Below are 17,576 nucleotides of genomic sequence, written 5' to 3' on the forward strand. Positions count from 1 at the left end.
TCACCACCCGTAACACTTTACTTTATATTAAACCAACATATTCAAACTAGGAACTGGTCAACTGCCAGGTCCCTATCCAAATCATGCTTGTATTTGTTCTATATTTTGATCCAATAAATTTGTGCCCTATACTTAGGAAATATCTTGTTTATTCATATGTATACCGCAGGAAATATATTCTACAAATTTATAATTCAAATTACACTTGGCTACATGGCAGTTCCGCGATTCTAAACACCGAATACGATAACGTTTTGATCGCGTTTTCTTAAAAGTAAATTTTCAGACAATATAGGTATTCAGGCCTACATATGCCAAATTAAGACACATGCTATAGGAATTCAAATAAAGGTAATAATAATAATAATAATAAAAGTGGTAAATGACAGTTAAATCACAATAAATGTCAGAATCCTTTTGTGAAGATTACTAACAATTGCTACTACCCTAGACAATAGTGGTCAAGGTATAAAAACATTTAACACTATTTACTTTCTAACTTTACTTATCAATAATCAGTACAATGTTCACTTACCAATTGATTCTGAGCAAATGAAATATCACAAACTCTCCCCCATGAGACTGGTACAGAGTCATATAACCTACTAGGTTCCCACCCTACAATTTTAAGATAGTCTCGAACTCCTGTAAACAAACACTCTCCATCTGGGTTGAAACACAAAGATCTCACAGCACCTAAATCACTCTCACTAGAAACTAAATTAAAATGTTCTAAATCCAAGAAGTTCACTGTTCGATCCACACCACCAGTAGCAAGAAGAAAGTCCTGAGGATGAAACTCTACACACGACACTGCATTTAAATGATCAGAAAATTCCTTCAATACCCGACCAACACGTAAATCCCAAATTTTCACTTTAGAATCTTCGCCTCCGGAGGCAATCCACTGGGCATGAGGACTAAATTTAATACTATTAACTGTTCCTTGATGTCCATTATATGAATAAATAACTCCCTTTTTTCGAGTATCCCACAATTTAATAGTGCTGTCCCCACTTCCAGAACATAACATGTCTCCATAAGGATTGAAGTCTATACATTTTATAGTCTGTTTATGGCCATTGAGAGTTCTAACTAATTTAGCTGCTTCCAGATCCCATACTTTAAGAGCACCAGCTCTGGAACCAGCACACACAATTTCTTCTAACTGGTTGAACTGAACACAGTCAATTGGTGTTAGGTGTCCACTTAAGGACATAAAACAGCTCTGCTTGCCTACTGCCCATAAGTTTACCTTCTTGTCATCTCCCCCAGTCACCATAACCCTCCCCGATTTGTGCCCCAATGCCACACAGTTTACATTGGCATTGTGAGCTTGAAAATCCTCTGAAAAATATACTGATATTTTAGTAAAACTGAAAGATATTTTGCATCTAAATATACTTACGGAGTTTCCATGATCTTTTGCTCAAAGATGCCAGTGAAGCCATAATATTCAGAACTGAATTCCATACAGGGGTTTGGAGACGAAATCATTTTAATTGAATTATTACCCCCATTGGTGCTTTACGACACATACTTTATAATCTGAGAAGCAATTTATTTTAGCAGAAAACAAGACAAGATGTTGGAACTGGAATCAAGGAATCAACTGTAATCACCAAGGAAGGGCATGGAACTAGGGAAAGAAAGAGAATTTAAGTGTAAAAAACTGGTATTGCGATATTCTGACTGTCTTCTAGAGATAATAATACGATATTGCTTTAAAACTGAGCTAATACGGCACAATTTAAATCTTTCACGAATGAGTAAACTGAGAGCAACAAGCTGCAAGTAGTACAGGTTGTCCTTCCCAGCTTCAAAACTCCTTTTAAAAAATATTAAATATTGAAAAAAATTGATTGAAGGTTGAAGGATGTCTTTTGTCATTTGACAGGAAACTGACGTATTGTTTGTAGGAAAAGCCAATGTGAAGGAAATGATCGGAAATCTGAAAGTATCAATCATAGTGTGAGTGTGTCATTTGTCAAGACTCGAACAAGACTACGTTATCTAAATCTTATCTCCCACGTAATCGAATTATGCATGTATTAGGTGAAATATTGCTTCTATAATGCATGTATAACAAATATCTACAAAATATTTTTATACGTATCAGTTTGTCTTGCGGGTCATGAAGTGCCACTTCCAGCACCTGAATGCGTGCGGCAAATCTATTTATAGCCGGTCCGCAATTTAAGCTGTCAGTTGTTGCTGTAACTTTTATAGGTTAGATAGCGCTCCAAATTTGAAAAAATACTAATATAATTTTTTTTCTTATAAAATTTATTGAATAAATTGTGAAGTTAGTTTGATTAATAAGTTATTTATCTCTTCCGCAACTCCATCTATTTTGAACGAAAATCTCTAGGTAGGAGCTAGTTAGCAAAGAAATTAGCGACAATTATAAGAAGAGTCGGTGATTTTTGAACTATTAAAAATAGAATTCCCCACTTACATAGCTGTTTATTTCCAGTATTTGCATCTTTTTCCACAACTCTTAAAACTTTCAACACAACCTCTATTTTTTATTCAATTATAAATTCAAAGTGAGTAATTATGTCTTAACCCAATTTTGGGGTGGCACAAAATATATTTTATTACATTTTTTTACATACTTAGAACCACTATCTTGATGTCTAATGCAGAAAAACCACAGAAATATGGGCGCCGCATATTTAGTGATAGGTGTCCATTATTACGAAGTGCCTCTACCCCTGAAATTGATGGTACCTGTAAATTACTCCAAAAGTAAGTTTTATTTTCACATTTTACCATTATTCAGTAATTTAAAATATGAACAAACTGGTTATCAAGTTAAAAGCACACCCTTGAGAGCACCTGCAAAATTGTTTGGGTAGATTTGTGATTAAAGCCTTAGAAACACAATTTCATTATTTCCACCTTTAATCTAACATTTTAGAAGAAAACAACAATCTCTCAAGTGTAATATTGTTGCCAATCCACTGGACATGCCAAAAATAAGTGAACATGTGGGTGAAAATGAAGATGGTGCTAGAAAGGCAATGAGATTTCAAAATGCAAGCTTTGATTGTGATTGTTATGGTACAAATCCTTATAATGATATTGCTGCAATGTCAGTTATAAATTTGTATAAAAGTGCCGAGAATTTAGATCATGATATGAATACATGCAGGTAAGATTTGGTGAACATGTCATAAAAGAAGAAAATTTTGTACTTGATTTTGTGGATCTAATTTTATCATTTTTAATAAAAATTCTTTGATCCTTTCTTGACAATATTCAAGAAAGGAATTTTAAGTATATTGTTAGTTAAACGAAAAATTTTTAGAATATCCTTCATCAAAGTATCAAAAGTATCAAAATTCAATACTTCTTGATTATTCCATACTTTTTACTCCCTGCATTAGTAATTGATTCTACTAAGTTAAAGGTACATTTCAGTTATAGGTTGTTAATAAATTTGAAATATTGAGAATAAAAATTGGAGCCTACATAAAGAGTAGACACACAAACTTTGATTTTTCCTTTACTTATATTCCTTTCATCAAAAAGATAGGGAAAAATGCTAAAGAGGAATTTACACAACCTACCTTCTTATAAAAAAAATTATGTGTAGTTTATGGAGCCCAATATATTACCTATCTCAAACAACTTCCATTTCTGTTGTATAATTCCTGGCAGAAGAAATATTCATTTTAAAGCACTTTATCTACTTTATGATGATAATGATAGTTTTTTTCTGCATTAGGTATAGTTCATATTTAATTTCTTATTTTTGTTATATAATTTTTTATGTTGTTATGTTTTCCCCTATGGTTAAGTTATTACTTCGAAATATCAATTACTTACATTGGTACTTTGGATACGACAATAAGCACGACATTTTCATAAGATTCGATATCTATACTTAAAAAAATCATGGAAATTTCATTCAAATTCGTCCAACAGTTTGCGATATTAACAAAAGTCTTGATTTATTTTCTAGTCTATATAAAACTCTATTGTAAATGTAATTATCATTTAATGGAATCGAACATTTCCTGTCGTTTCTTTAATTCATTTAAAAGACGAACACACATAATAATAACATCGAAAATATCGATTTTCATTGTCATAGGAGTGTTACAACTCTTTTAGATGCGTGTCTACCAATGAAACATAAATAGGATCATTTTATTATTACAAATTACTAGTAGCAAGGGAATTGTGTGTATTTTGTTATAAAGTAATGAAAAAAGCGTGAAGTTGTGTGACAGTGTGTCTTAGTGTGCGTTCTCCAATGAATTGTAGAAGACGCAGTTAAGAAGATATTTATTTACTATACGTTAAATTTTTATATATTTATTTCTTCCTCATTACCAATTAATCCAATTGCGTTTTGAATATGACAACCATAGAATATTGAGAAGTAAGTAATTTAAATTTCGTAGAATTTTGTTGTTTGAATATTTCCTTTTTTTACTTAAAGTTATTTATAAATAAATTTACAGCGATTTGGAGCGAAAATATCATTTTCTATTAATTTTCAGAGATTTTCTGCATGCCGAAGCTGGAAATTTGAATTTAAATCAAGACATCATAAAAAATCAAAATTCAAATAACGCTACTTCAGTACCAGAGCCCCCAGTGGAAGAAACTAAAAAAACGTTCAAAATGTATAATCAAGTTTATCCTAATCAAAACCACAATTCTTTGAATAAGTCATATGAATCTAAAACAAAAAAGTGTCCAAGACCGACTATATTCTTTGATGATGGCAAAAGGTACGAAAAAGTGTGGAATGGTGGTGTTTCAATAAACAGTACAAAATTTGAGCAAGGACAGATTTTGTGCAGGTGCAATTCTAATTTGCGAGAGATTTGTGTTTGAAATGTGACTTGGCGACATTATGAACCGCATCAATAGCTACATATGTCGATAACAAATATTTACAGACATCGGAAAGGTTGGCGCGAACTTGTTATGTTGCTAGTAAATTTTATTTATTTGACAAAATTTCAATGATTTCAAATGAATAATTTCTAATACATCAACCTTCCATTTAATTTTCAACAAATTTAATAAGTAATTCCATCTGAATCATTCATTACGGGTAACTTGTTTCTTGCCTGTAGGTCTGTAGATTTTGTTTTGGTTTGGGATTCCTCAAATGAAGATGCATGTTCACCTTCTGCACAAGAAATGCGACGCATTTTCGAAAAAAATCTGGTAGAAGAAGGTTTAGAACTGGAATATGAACCTGTAGAGAATCATAAGCTGTATTTTATAAAAGTAATTTTGGAATAATTGAATTTACACAAGAAAATTTGTATTTGTTTCTCTAGATTCATACTCCTAGAGAAGTACTGAGAAGATACAGTGAAATTTTGAAATTAAGAATGCCCATGAAAGAGGTAAGGCAAGTTCTTCTCTCATAGTGTTGCGCTTGATTTATTTATTTTTCATTCAAGCTTTTAATGCATTTATATTGCACTTTACGCACTGTATTAAACATTTTATTTATTCTTAGGACCTATGTAAATTACCCCGAGAATACAGACAGAATAATTTTGGTAGTTCCTACTTGACCCAAAAGGTATTTTTTAAACGAGTTCAAATGCATCGTTTATATTTACGTTATGGCTGCGGGCAGATCTAAGTTCATTTCACGCACAATTCTCGCAATTTAAAGCAAGAATAGGTAGCCGCTGTTAGTAGTTCGAGAAGCGATGCATTCGAATGCTCTACTTGTCAGTTTTTCTTTTTAAGGGGAGGTGTGTTGGAGTTTTTGTATTTTTTGTTTGTTTCAAGAGGAAATTTCATAAAAATACAAGTTTTAGATATACAGGGTGTTTTTCTTGTGTTTTGTTTTTAAATGACTGGAAATAATATCTGATATAGGTGAATTTAAAGTACCATATTCAATTGAACCTGTTTTTGCTACAAAATATAGTTCTTTTAATATTGGTAGATATTGCGCCACACTTATTTTTCTGCAAATAGGCTTTTATTTTTTTATTTTTAATGAAAATAATTTTTCTAAGTAAGGTTTAACAATAAGAGAGCATTAAAGTAAAGGGTTTCTCTGTATTGTTCCCTTACTATTTGACATATATCCATACTTCTTGGTTTATTTTACACATTCTAACCATCACAAAAGTTTGCCATACTAACAGCAAATCACGGTTTACAGCTCTAATCCTTCACATTGTCAGCTAATTAAGTAGTTTAGAAAAATAAAATTTAATAGATACCAGCCTTCAGACAAGTATCTCGTAGAACGAATTTCCTTTTAAAAGAAGTAAATGACCGGTGGGAGAAAATAAGGGAATGGATTTTTGTGGACAAGGAAAAATTCCCTGAAAAAGCCGAACAACGGTTTACTGCTATTTATAGTAGAGATAGAGAATACCTGTAAGTTCGTACCTGTAGTGTGGCTAGATATTAAATGAGAAAAAATATTCTCTTTAGGTTTGATACTGAGTCGCCTTGTTTTTTCACGCCAGCGATTCACTCTCGAATAGTTCAGTTTATTCTAGATCGAAAGCGGTTTAGCGATAATTTTAAGAACGATTTTGCATTTGGCATTGAAAGACTCGTAGATGAAAATATATACGAAGCGGCATACCCTTTGCACGACGTGAGTTATTCTACTTATTATGTGCAAAGTTTACGTCGTGGACCTTTCAGGGCGATTTAATAGCAGAAGGCACAGTTCGCAACCTTCTATACACTGAATGGGCTTCGATAAAGAAGTGGTACAGATACCAACCCTTAGACTGTGTAAAGGAATATTTTGGGGTTAAAATAGCGCTTTATTTTGCCTGGTTGGGGTATTACACCCACATATTAATTCCTCCCGCATTTGTTGGCGTTGCCTGTTTTATTTACTCTTTATCCACTATGTACCAGAATAAGCCAAGGTAACAGATAATAAGTAAAATTTGAAATTTATATTAAAAAAGATTCATTTTAGTAATGATATTTGTCAGTTGAATTTGAAGCACAAAATGTGTCCGTTGTGTGATGTTTGGTGCGATTATTGGAATCTCAATGAAACTTGTGTTCACTCTAGAATAACTTATTTATTTGACAATTCTACTACTGTGTTTTATGCTGTTTTTATGTCGTTTTGGGGTAAGTTCGGATAGACAGAGCTTTTCAATACAGGAATATAATTTAAAGCTTTAAAATAGATAAAAATATTTTTGCGGCAATTTAAGACCGAATTATAAACGTTCTGTTAATTGTAATATCAAAGTCGTTCCCATAGAAATGAAGATTCTGACCAATACCTACTCTGTGACTCAAAAAAATGTTTTTATTAAAATTACTTTTGCAAGTAAAGTTGCCGACACAATAATCATTTGGCTCTAATACAGGGACTCGTTCTACTAATTTTTCAATCGACTCTTAAATTAATTGTATATTTGTTACGCATTTATCGAATTTTAGCAACCACTTTCTTGGAAATGTGGAAACGATACTCAGCTGAAATAACCCATCGCTGGGACTTAACGGGATTCGACGTTCAGGAAGAACATCCCAGGCCGCAGTACTTGGCTAGATTGGCGCATGTCAAACGCAAATCAGTGAATGTAATTACGAATACCATGGAACCTCACGTGCCCTTTTGGAAAATAAAAGTTCCCATGACGATATTTAGTTTTTCATGTGTTTTGTTGTTGGTAAGAATTGAATAATTTTGTTCTCGTGAGTCCAATAGTTGAAATTGTAATTTCATCTTCATGGTTAATTAAGAATTTATAATATTAGGGTGACAGTTCTTAATATAGTTACTGTAATTTAATAAATTTCCTAGAAGTCTCACACGTTTTCTAGGTTTGCATGGCGTTCGCCACTGTCCTTGCAGTAGTTCTATATAGAATGTCAATTCTAATTACTTTAAAAGGCTTTTCTGATAAAATGGTCAACAGCTCTGCTATTTTGTTTACTACTGTGACTGCTGCATCTATTAATCTAGTAGCGATCGTTATATTTAACCAAGTAAGTAAGACGTGAAATATTGATATATCAAATCCTGTCTAATGGTACATTTTCAGATATATACATGTGTGGCCCAGTACCTGACAGAATTTGAATTATTAAGAACCCAAACCGAATTTGATGACTCGCTTACTTTAAAAATATACCTCCTCCAATTTGTGAATTACTATGCTTCTATTTTTTATATTGCGTTTTTTAAGGGAAAGTTTATTGGATCCCCTAAGAAGTATAATCGGATATTCGGCTATAGGCAAGAAGAAGTAAGTGTATTTATTGTGCGTACTATAGTGCTCCAGTACTTTTTCCAATTAAAAAAATAATTTCAAATGATTAAAGAACAACACCGTTGAACAAAGAACGTTAATATAAACTTATATACACAGATGCTTGGTTTTCGAGATAAAGGAAATCTAAGTTTTATTTATTTTATAAAATGTTGCTCATGATTCCGACAGCTTTTGATTTTTTTTGCTTAAAATTTTGGCGCCTTGTATTTCCAAATGCATTTTATATATAAGTGTATGCTGACATTTTGCGTTAAAATAAAGTTTAATATAAGCTGTTAAGACGTCTTACTATAAAAATTCAATCCCCTTGTGTTCAAAAATATTATTGTCCTTAGTGTGGTCCAGGCGGGTGCCTTCTCGAATTATGCATACAACTGGCAGTCATAATGGTTGGAAAACAAGCCATGAATACAGTCCTGGAGATGATATTTCCGTTGTTTTTCAAATGGTTGAACACGTTAAAGGTATGCTGTGATGCTAAGGTAGGACGTTATGTGTCATTAAGGAAACCTGCCGCTTGTATTCTCTCACTGCATTACTAAATTAATTGAATTTTTGTTCATTATAATAGCTCTTATGCAAAGCTTAATGCATTTTATGATTCGACGGTGGACTTTAATATATTATATTAAACTATCGGCTTGGCTAAATTTTTAGGTAAAAACTGGTTTTTCGAAAGAACAACTTTCGTGTAAAGGATGTCGACCACAATGGGAAAAAGACTTTAAGTTAGTCGAATGGGGTCCGAGAAGCTTATTTCCTGAATATTTAGAAATGGGTAAGCAATATTTGGAGGTATAGGGCAGTCTACTTCGTGGGACAGTATAATTGTTCACACTTTGTTTGTGAGAGTCCACTTGACACGATAATCGTTCAAAATGACAATTATTCAGAAAGTTCATTTGCAGGTTTACGAACTTCCCTACCAATTTCTGTAATTCCAGACCTACATGAACACTTTGAACAATTAATTCGGTCCAATTATCTCAAAACTCCTCACACTTATAATAATCGTTAAACGATGAACTATTCCTCAATAATTGTTTTCAGTTCTTTAACAAATGTACATACAACAATCCATTGATACTTTTATTATTTTTACAGTATTGCAATATGGATTTGTGACTATATTCGTAGCGGCGTTTCCCTTGGCACCGTTTTTCGCGCTTCTTAACAATATTTTAGAAATGCGATTAGACGCTAAAAAATTGTTAACAATGTATAGAAGACCAGTATCGCAAAGAGTTCGAGATATCGGGGTATGGTATAGGATATTGGATTCCGTGGGAAAATTGTCTGTTGTCACAAACGTAAGCCATTACTCATCGCCCGGAAAATTCTTTTGTTTGAATTTAACAGGTGAACGGTTCAAAGTTAAAGTGGTACGAGTCTGTCAGTTACAAATTTGTACAACAATCAATGTGCTGTTGGACAATTGGATTATAAGTTATTGTCTTTTATTCTAGACTATGATATACAAAAGCGAAATGGTGGCAAATTCCTATGTAATTTGCTGTGCCCTAAATTCAGTGAGATATGTTATGCCAATGATCGCGAAAAAGAATTGAACGCAAATATAAAAATTAAGCATCAAAGATAATATTTCAATTTCTGTTTGCGAAAAACGCCTGATTTTATTAAAATCTCTCATCAGAAAACGTGACCTCTATCATCATTTATGTTGCTTCTGTACCTATTTTGTACATCTACTTTGGTTTGTTGCTTTAACTCATAGAAGCTTGATATATTGTTCGTTGTAGGTATCCTATCCATGGAGTAGACTATCGATTTAAGGCCATTAATTGAAGTTTAGCAATACTTCTAGAATAGTACCATCATTTTTTTATTTTTTTAATTTTCATTCAAACTGTGAACTGAAATTATGAAAAACATTTTTACGGAGATAAAATGTTTTAGTTATTATTCTTGCACCACTAACGTCAAAAATGCACTTGAATCACTTTAGCTTTGACTCTGCCAAGTGTTTACTAACAGTTAGTGCTATAGGTTCAGCTTGAACCAAAGGCATTTGACGCCTTGGGATAAGCGAAGGAATATTGTTATCTGATTCATTATTTAAACTTTCAAATTTGTAATACATGAACCTATAAAATTGACCGTAAAGGTCAATTGGGAAAACATCATTTAATTGTCTAAAAACTTAGTGGAGTTTTTTTTACAGTTTACCCACACATTTTAGATGGGAAAGAAATATTATAAATTATTGTTAATTTGTACCCACACTTCAATGTTACTTCTGAATATCGTCCTGGATTTTGTTATTTTCCAGGGTTTCATTATAGCTTTTACATCGGATTTTATTCCACGCCTAGTATATCGAATATCTCAGGAAGGATCACTTGACGGATATTTAAATAATTCTCTGTCTTATTTTAATACTTCCGATTTTGAAAATCACTCAAGGCTTGGAAATGGATCAGTAGAACAACTTTGTAGGTAAGTTATTCTAATAATCGTTTTAACTCAATCTTGGTTCGTGGGCGTAATTATTTTCTTTTACTCCTTTAAGCATAAATAGCTATTAAGTCATAAATCAACTCTTAGTAAAGTTTGCACAGATCCTCCATTTGTAGGACTTTATTGACTATTACAGATATCCAGATTATAGGAATCCACCTTGGACCTCAGATAAATACGAACCCACTTCTCTATACTGGCATATATTGGCGGCGAGATTAATTTTTGTGGTAGTTTTCGAAAATCTTGTGGTGTTGGTTATGATCATAGTTAAATGGGGCATTCCGGATATGCCTGGAAAATTGCGAGACAGAATCAGACGAGAGGCCTATATTACCAACGAGATTATTATTAAACAGGAGGCTTTACGTGCGCAAAGCAACTTGGGTAAGTTAAAAAAAAGGGGGAGAAATGATAATTTTATCTATATTTTCGAAATCTTTTCTGTCATTAGTGTCGTTTTTTTTTGAGACAATAAACTATTAATTTTGAGGTTCTTGCATTTTCAGAAGAAACACATTTAAAATCGATTGAGAATTTGCGAAATATCGATGAAGCGCCGTCTACTTCCGAACAGTGGGACAGATTAATCAGCAAATCGCTTTCCCAGAGCGAATTTGATTTAATGATCCATGAGAGTCAAAAGGAGGTCGGTAATGACGGCGAATCAGATACTCCGTGCTCAATATAATCATTAAATACTCATCACAATTTCATGTTCCTTTTTATTCTTTAATCTAGTCATTTTTATCCTATATATTTATTTCTGGAAATTACGCATATCAGTGTTGATTTAATTTTGATTAAACAGAGAAGTATGAACAAAAATGTTAACTGTAATAGTTTATAATCCACATAGATTAAACTAAAAATATAAATGTTTCTATGGTTGTTTAAAATTGAGAATATATTTTTAAATTAAACTCAATTTAACGACTCACTGCTAATCTGAATTTCAGTAGATAATGGTTTAAATTTATATAGATCTCCCAACGCCTTTTAATCAAGTCTTCCATACGTGAGCCATAACTAAACAGCTATAAGCTGTTAGTAGAGTTATATGCTCAGGTCCAGCTGAGCGCTGTAAATGGCATAGTAAGTCCAGTATAAGAAACACATATCATATACGTTAATGAACTAGTTATATTCAATTATATTCACTAAAAGAAATGGTTTCCGTAATTTGGCGCTTTTTGTATTCAAAAAATAGATTATCATACACAAAAAAATCTGAATATATCACAATAATAAGTGCAATTATTATTTTTTAGCACAATAAAATTTATCTACATAACTTATGCTCATAACACCTAGCAATATAAACATTACTGTCTATTTAAGGCCTGCAAGATTCTCAAAATATACAAGAATAAATTGATAATGTCCATGTACAAATTAATGGTGGCTAATATATATTCTTCAGGAGAAAGAGTTTCCATAATCATTTTGGTGTCATAAATAATAAACAGGCAGAATAAGAGCGTTCCCCCAAACCCAATTAACAATTCAAAAATGGGAGATTGAATGAAAATCTGCAATATTCCTCCTATAATCAGGATAATCAATCCTGCAAATAATCTGCAAAGAAGACGTTATAAATGCTCTCCCTACTTAATAAAAAAATTAAATTCTTACGCAGAATGCATTGCTGAGAAATCATATTTGGTTTGGAAAGTGTATAGTGTAAGACCTCCCAATACAAGTAAGGTCAATACCAGGGCTTCCAAAACTATAGCTTTTGAATAGAAGGTTACAATTACTCCTATTGTGTATGCCTGTACTACTGTCTGAAATGGAAGGGAATTTAAATAGTTAACAATGCATGTATATAGATATCTTTATACAGTTAAGAGCTTACAAAGAGAGTCAGTAGAATAAAGTTAGCTGGGGATTCCTTCCTCTTTATGTGCAGGGGAATTAGAAGAATAATACTAGCAAAGAAGCTGACTATCATCATCCAATCACTAAAAACATTAATGAAATATTTTTTGTAATGAGAGCTGTATAGTATAAAATAAGTATCATGTAAAACTTTTCTAATCTCATATAACCAATTAATTAAAAATTACCTACTTAGTTTGAACAAATCCTTTGATAGGTGGGGTGAACATGAAAATACCAGCAATAATAACAGTAAAGAAGATTTGCATACTGAGAAGACCATAGACCTTCCTAAGGAAAGCCAATCGGATGGTTTTAGTTGCCTGGGCTACATTATTTCTGTAGGCAAAATCGTTTTGAATTCCATTTTCATCATAATCTTTGGCACCTTGCTCCACATCTTCAGAAAGTATCAAAGGTACACTTTGAGACATTTCCGTCTGAAATTGGATGGATTGGGTGGTTCTAAGATACAAGAATCAAGAACGTCTAATGAACCTTCTTAAAGCTTAAACAATATGGAACGTTAAAATTGTTCAATAATTTAGGTTCTCATGAAAGTAATATAAACAAACCTAATATGGTGAAGTATGATAAACGATGCCTCAGATAATAATAATACGAAATTTTCTTATATTTGTACACTGATTAACTTTATCTTCAACTCAACCTGGAGCGTAAGGGTCCTATACATCAGCTTAAAAAAATGTATGTTCTTAAAGATTATTTTACTCACGGAACATTTCTCCCTTTGATCCGTCACGTATTTTTTGCACTTTCTTTTTTGACAAAACACCTGATAACAATCAATTATCCGATGGCAGATTCCTCTATTTTGACTGCTATGATCTCCCGAAAGATGGCTCTTTAAAATATGTTAAAATGTTCATATGAACATATTTAAAAACCATAAATATAACCTAACTAAAATTGAGAAAAATAAAAATTTGTGGAAGTAGTTTCCCAACCCACCCAAATTTACATTTGGGTTAAAATTCACATCTTTCAACACAGATCAATTAGAATGATTCTGCGGAGGATAAGCCAACAAGCAACCAAACCAAAAGATATACGGAAAATATTATCGTGGACTATACATTCATATGGAGATTTAAATGAATTACAGCTTATAGAAACTCGAATTCCCATTATAACTAACCCAGATGATGTCCTTGTGCAAGTGAAGGCAGCATCGTTGAATCCAATAGATTTGTTTATGTTAGGTATGGGGCTAGCTGATACCATTAATGCTATCTACTTTAGATGATACAAATTGAATAAAAAGTTACCTTTGAATGTATTATCATCCCCTGCTTGTGAGGAAAAAACTAACACAGAAATATGTAAAACTTTTTTTAGCCAGATTGTTAGTTTTTTAATGTTTTTTTAAGATTATGACTAATTTTACATTTGTCATAAAATTTCAGTAACCAAAAACAATTTGGCAACACCAGGCGCAGTATATTAAAAACCCTAAAAAAATTTGCTTTTTGTGTAATCAATTTTGTAACTCTTGTCCCTGTAGAAATAGCCAAAGTGGACATACATTTTATAGCACAGATTAAAAAAGCAGTAAACAATTTTTAATCATTTTTTATGGTTGTTGAAACACTCATACACAGTTATGGAATAAGTCTACCTTATCCTGCTCAAATTAAGCAATCAATTTAAGATGCTTTAAAAATTCCTTCATCCCTAAAAGGTTTCATTTTAATTTTAGGTGGCTATGGTAGGACTTCATTTCAAATGTTAAGGAACAATGAAATTGAATTTCCTCTAATTTTAGGCAGAGATTTTTCAGGTACCTAATTGTTTTCTAAAATGTATTTTTGTGGGCAAATTCAAATGAATAAATATATTAATTTAGGAACTATAATTGGAAAAGGGCATGAGGTTACGGAACTCAATGTTGGGGATGAAGTGTATGGATTTCTACCACCTTACAAACAAGGGTCATTTACCAAAGCTGTTATAGCTTCAAAACACTGTGTAAGCATAATTAATCCATGCAGTGCCCTATACATACATACAATAGAAGATTTAGTGAAGTAAACTACTAGAAATTATTACTGTATGCAAATTAATCTAATTCAATCATCTCTACTTAATTAAACCATAAATTGCTGTTTGCTTCAAGTAAATCGATAGTTTATGTTTTAATTTGAACCACAAAAAGTAGATAAACTTTTTAAAATATTAATAAATTAATTAATTGAAATTGTGTGGAAAATTGGCTATAGATAAATTTTTACTGCAGGCAGATTCTGTAATTAATAACTCTTTATTTAACACTATTTCCTAATGTTTTAGTGTTTAAATGGATTGGGGACACCCTGTGCAATCTATGACATACATAGACACAATAAAACACCGAGTAGTTACCCACTACTCAATATTATGATTTTTTTTCTAGGTACTACCTAAACCAAAAAATTTGAGCCACACAGAGAGTGGTGCAGTTGCATATGCAACAATGACTGCTTGGAGTGGGCTTTTCATATTTGCAAATATGATCAACAGACCAAATAAAGGGTTGAAGGTTTTAGTGCTAGGTGGGTCTGGTGGTGTAGGAACTGCCGCCATACAACTGTTGAAATCGCAGGGATGTGTGGTAGGTATTTTATTGAAATTCCATACTGATTTTTTGAAAATCTGAAGAAGATAGTAAAACATAAATGTATGATTCTTGAACTTGATTTTAAAGTCATTAATTAACGAAGGTATCCTAAACAACAATCTCTGGTATTCAGATACACAATTGAAAGGGAAATCACACATAATAACTATACATTTCCTTTAGGTTTATACTACATGTTCGAAAGATGCCATTCCGTTGGTAACTTCACTTAATCCCGATGTTATATTTGATAAAGAGGACTCTGATTTTGAAAAAAACGTGCAATTAGAAGCAAAGTAAGTGATGGGATATTGTTTTCGTTTAGTTCTTCGGCTCCTTTTTTTTATTACTACAAACTAGGAGCAGAGACAAAAATGGGATCACGGGTGAGGGCAATATGTTTTGATATTAGTTCAGGTTTAAATCATATTATGTGAGCCTATATTACAGTTCTTTGGATTATATGTTACTAGAAGGCTGTTTAGTTTTCAGTTATTGCAAAACGGAGAACTTATGTTAATTTACAATTGCTTTAATCCAGTTTTTGCAAAGTAGCAAAAAATTCAAGGAAATTTTCTTCTTGAAGATACAACATTATATTGGATGCTGCCAAAGTAGGAATTGACAACATCCCCAACAGTTGGAAGTATGAGTCATATGTGACACTGAATTCGCCTTTGTTAGTGAATAATGACAACTACGGTTTAGTTGGAGGATTAATCAAAAGCGCTGGAAATTTGACAGCTGCAAACGCTTCTCGGATATGTTCGGGGAAAACTGTTCGATGGGGCTACATACTTCCGTCAAATAGTGGCTTTAAATTCATTCACGAACTGATATGTCAAGGAAAAGTGAGGATTATGAAATTAATTGTACTTGAATCTTTAACCATGGCTATTTATGTTTAGATACGGCCAATTATTCAAGAACAGTTTGGTTTTAACGACTTGCCATTAGCCATGGAGACTCTTCAGAAAGGGCATGCCAGAGGAAAAATTGTCTTAGCTGAACGTTAAGTTTCTTCTATGGCCAATCACTTTGTAGATGATACAGTTTTGGGATCATTTTATTAATTTGTTTATTTCAAATATCCACTTGCCCTCTATTTAAAAATGAAAAATATTGACCCCAAAAAATAAATTTTGTAATATACTATATTTAATAATAAAATAATAAATGTTCCAATATTTTTATTTACGTGACCAAAAATGAACCTTTTATGGCGTAGTGCAGGTAGGTAGCCAAATTGAAATAAGTAGCACAAACAAATTGTGCAATAAGGCGGGAAGCGTGATCGCACTAGTTTGACTTTTTAAATGCGATTTCGTTCGAATATCGAGGATGAAATTTGAATTTTGTCAGAATGGCATGCGGAATAAGTAATAAACAGTTCAAAAACTCAAGGTTTACTATCTGGAATAAATGGTTTGTAATATTAAAAACGGACTGGCCGAAGCTAAGGAAAAAACATTTTGCTGTGTTATTGTAAATTGCAATTGTTAATGTGTCTAAGTTCTTTTGTTTTAACGGAGTTTAGGAATTTTAAGTGAAATAAAATATATTTTCTATCGTGTGTTTTAGAGTTGAAAAAGGTTCACCAAGACGATCAGCAAAATTTTTAAATTAGTATTTAAATTGAATTTAAACAAAATTAGTGATTCCGGAAGAGCTTTTTCGGGGTTTCCCATTGCAATGCCTGGCAAAACGGAATTTATGATTTGTTTCCTACCGTCTCATGGTTTCTTTTCATTTTACTTTTTTTAACTTCTCATCTCTCCTTATCGTACATTCGAAGAAAAATTACCTTGACCAAATTATTTAAAAACACCTTATGCTTACTAAAGAATATATATATTACAGTAACTTGAATTTTATACACTAATACTGGTTTGCTTATAATTCTATTAAACTCAGTTGAAATAACTGTCATGAACCATTGTGTAGCACACTTATTACAGAGTACAGTTTTTTCGTCAAATGTAGGTTTCTTTACCGGCATCACAGATTTCTACTTAGTTTAAATACCGTTGACGGTATCATAGTTCTGTAAAATGTAGATTTCCCTACCGGTATCGTAGATCTCTGCGAAACGTAGGTTTCATTATCGGTATAGTGAAAAAAATTCTGAAACGCTTCTTTTTATTTAAGTGCCACGAAGTTTAGTAGTGTTGGTCCAGCATTGCCCCTTTACACCTATTGGAGTTTAGCATCTTCTGAGCCGTGTCAAATTTTTTATAATACATTTTCTTCAGTTTTGTATGATTTTTCACCATCGCCACTGCTATAAGATTCAGAAGACTGGGAATCTTACCACTGTGAGGTTGCTCACGTTTTTTTGTATC

The 17,576-nt window shown here is 32.3% G+C and overlaps 4 protein-coding genes across 18 annotated transcripts in view; 2 read left to right on the forward strand and 2 right to left on the reverse strand.

Moving 5' to 3' along the window:
* Positions 1-1,846, reverse strand: part of kat80 (katanin 80) — a 21,713-nt gene extending 19,867 nt beyond the window's left edge. Inside the window, exons 1-2 of the mRNA XM_066285309.1 lie at positions 1,409-1,846; positions 536-1,347 (exon numbers count right to left, since the gene is read on the reverse strand). Coding sequence (XP_066141406.1) covers positions 536-1,347; positions 1,409-1,451 — 855 coding nt within the window. The 5' untranslated portion in view covers positions 1,452-1,846. The remainder of the gene's footprint in view (positions 1-535; positions 1,348-1,408) is intronic.
* subdued overlaps positions 1-11,673 on the forward strand; it is a 27,553-nt gene extending 15,880 nt beyond the window's left edge. The window contains exons 1-21 of one of the 11 annotated variants that reach the window (XM_066285301.1): positions 2,236-2,415; positions 2,477-2,549; positions 2,623-2,751; positions 2,924-3,157; positions 4,515-4,748; positions 5,100-5,256; positions 5,310-5,378; positions 5,495-5,560; positions 6,215-6,378; positions 6,436-6,604; positions 6,655-6,887; positions 6,941-7,101; positions 7,420-7,652; positions 7,807-7,971; positions 8,028-8,231; positions 8,594-8,722; positions 8,916-9,036; positions 9,363-9,568; positions 10,549-10,715; positions 10,873-11,123; positions 11,246-11,673. In XM_066285301.1, the coding sequence (XP_066141398.1) occupies positions 2,636-2,751; positions 2,924-3,157; positions 4,515-4,748; positions 5,100-5,256; positions 5,310-5,378; positions 5,495-5,560; positions 6,215-6,378; positions 6,436-6,604; positions 6,655-6,887; positions 6,941-7,101; positions 7,420-7,652; positions 7,807-7,971; positions 8,028-8,231; positions 8,594-8,722; positions 8,916-9,036; positions 9,363-9,568; positions 10,549-10,715; positions 10,873-11,123; positions 11,246-11,427 (3,261 nt within the window). In that variant the 5' untranslated portion in view covers positions 2,236-2,415; positions 2,477-2,549; positions 2,623-2,635 and the 3' untranslated portion in view covers positions 11,428-11,673. The other 10 variants (XM_066285300.1, XM_066285304.1, XM_066285298.1 and 7 more) reach the window with 10 other exon arrangements.
* Positions 11,674-11,861: 188 nt separating this feature from the next.
* Positions 11,862-13,434, reverse strand: LOC136340882 (protein lifeguard 4-like). 5 transcript variants are annotated; one of them, XM_066285315.1, is made up of 5 exons: positions 13,354-13,434; positions 12,810-13,057; positions 12,595-12,700; positions 12,372-12,523; positions 11,862-12,314 (listed from the first exon to the last, which is right to left on the reverse strand). In XM_066285315.1, exons 2-5 carry the CDS (start codon positions 13,049-13,051, stop codon positions 12,062-12,064), a joined length of 753 nt encoding a protein of 250 aa, XP_066141412.1. In that variant the 5' UTR covers positions 13,052-13,057; positions 13,354-13,434; the 3' UTR covers positions 11,862-12,061. The 5 variants fall into 5 exon arrangements, with proteins under 5 accessions (XP_066141412.1, XP_066141411.1, XP_066141410.1 ...); XM_066285314.1 differs by having other exon boundaries at positions 12,810-13,082; positions 13,354-13,410; XM_066285313.1 differs by having other exon boundaries at positions 13,193-13,400.
* An 84-nt stretch (positions 13,435-13,518) lies between these two features.
* LOC136340881 (reticulon-4-interacting protein 1 homolog, mitochondrial-like) lies at positions 13,519-16,415 on the forward strand. The gene is made up of 7 exons (XM_066285310.1): positions 13,519-13,840; positions 14,338-14,418; positions 14,485-14,606; positions 15,031-15,228; positions 15,418-15,530; positions 15,821-16,085; positions 16,143-16,415. Exons 1-7 carry the CDS (start codon positions 13,642-13,644, stop codon positions 16,248-16,250), a joined length of 1,086 nt encoding a protein of 361 aa, XP_066141407.1. The 5' UTR covers positions 13,519-13,641; the 3' UTR covers positions 16,251-16,415.
* The last annotated feature ends 1,161 nt before the right edge of the window (positions 16,416-17,576 follow it).

The sequence above is a fragment of the Euwallacea fornicatus genome, chromosome 8, assembly GCF_040115645.1.
Source record: "Euwallacea fornicatus isolate EFF26 chromosome 8, ASM4011564v1, whole genome shotgun sequence".
Lineage (NCBI taxonomy): Eukaryota > Metazoa > Arthropoda > Insecta > Coleoptera > Curculionidae > Euwallacea > Euwallacea fornicatus.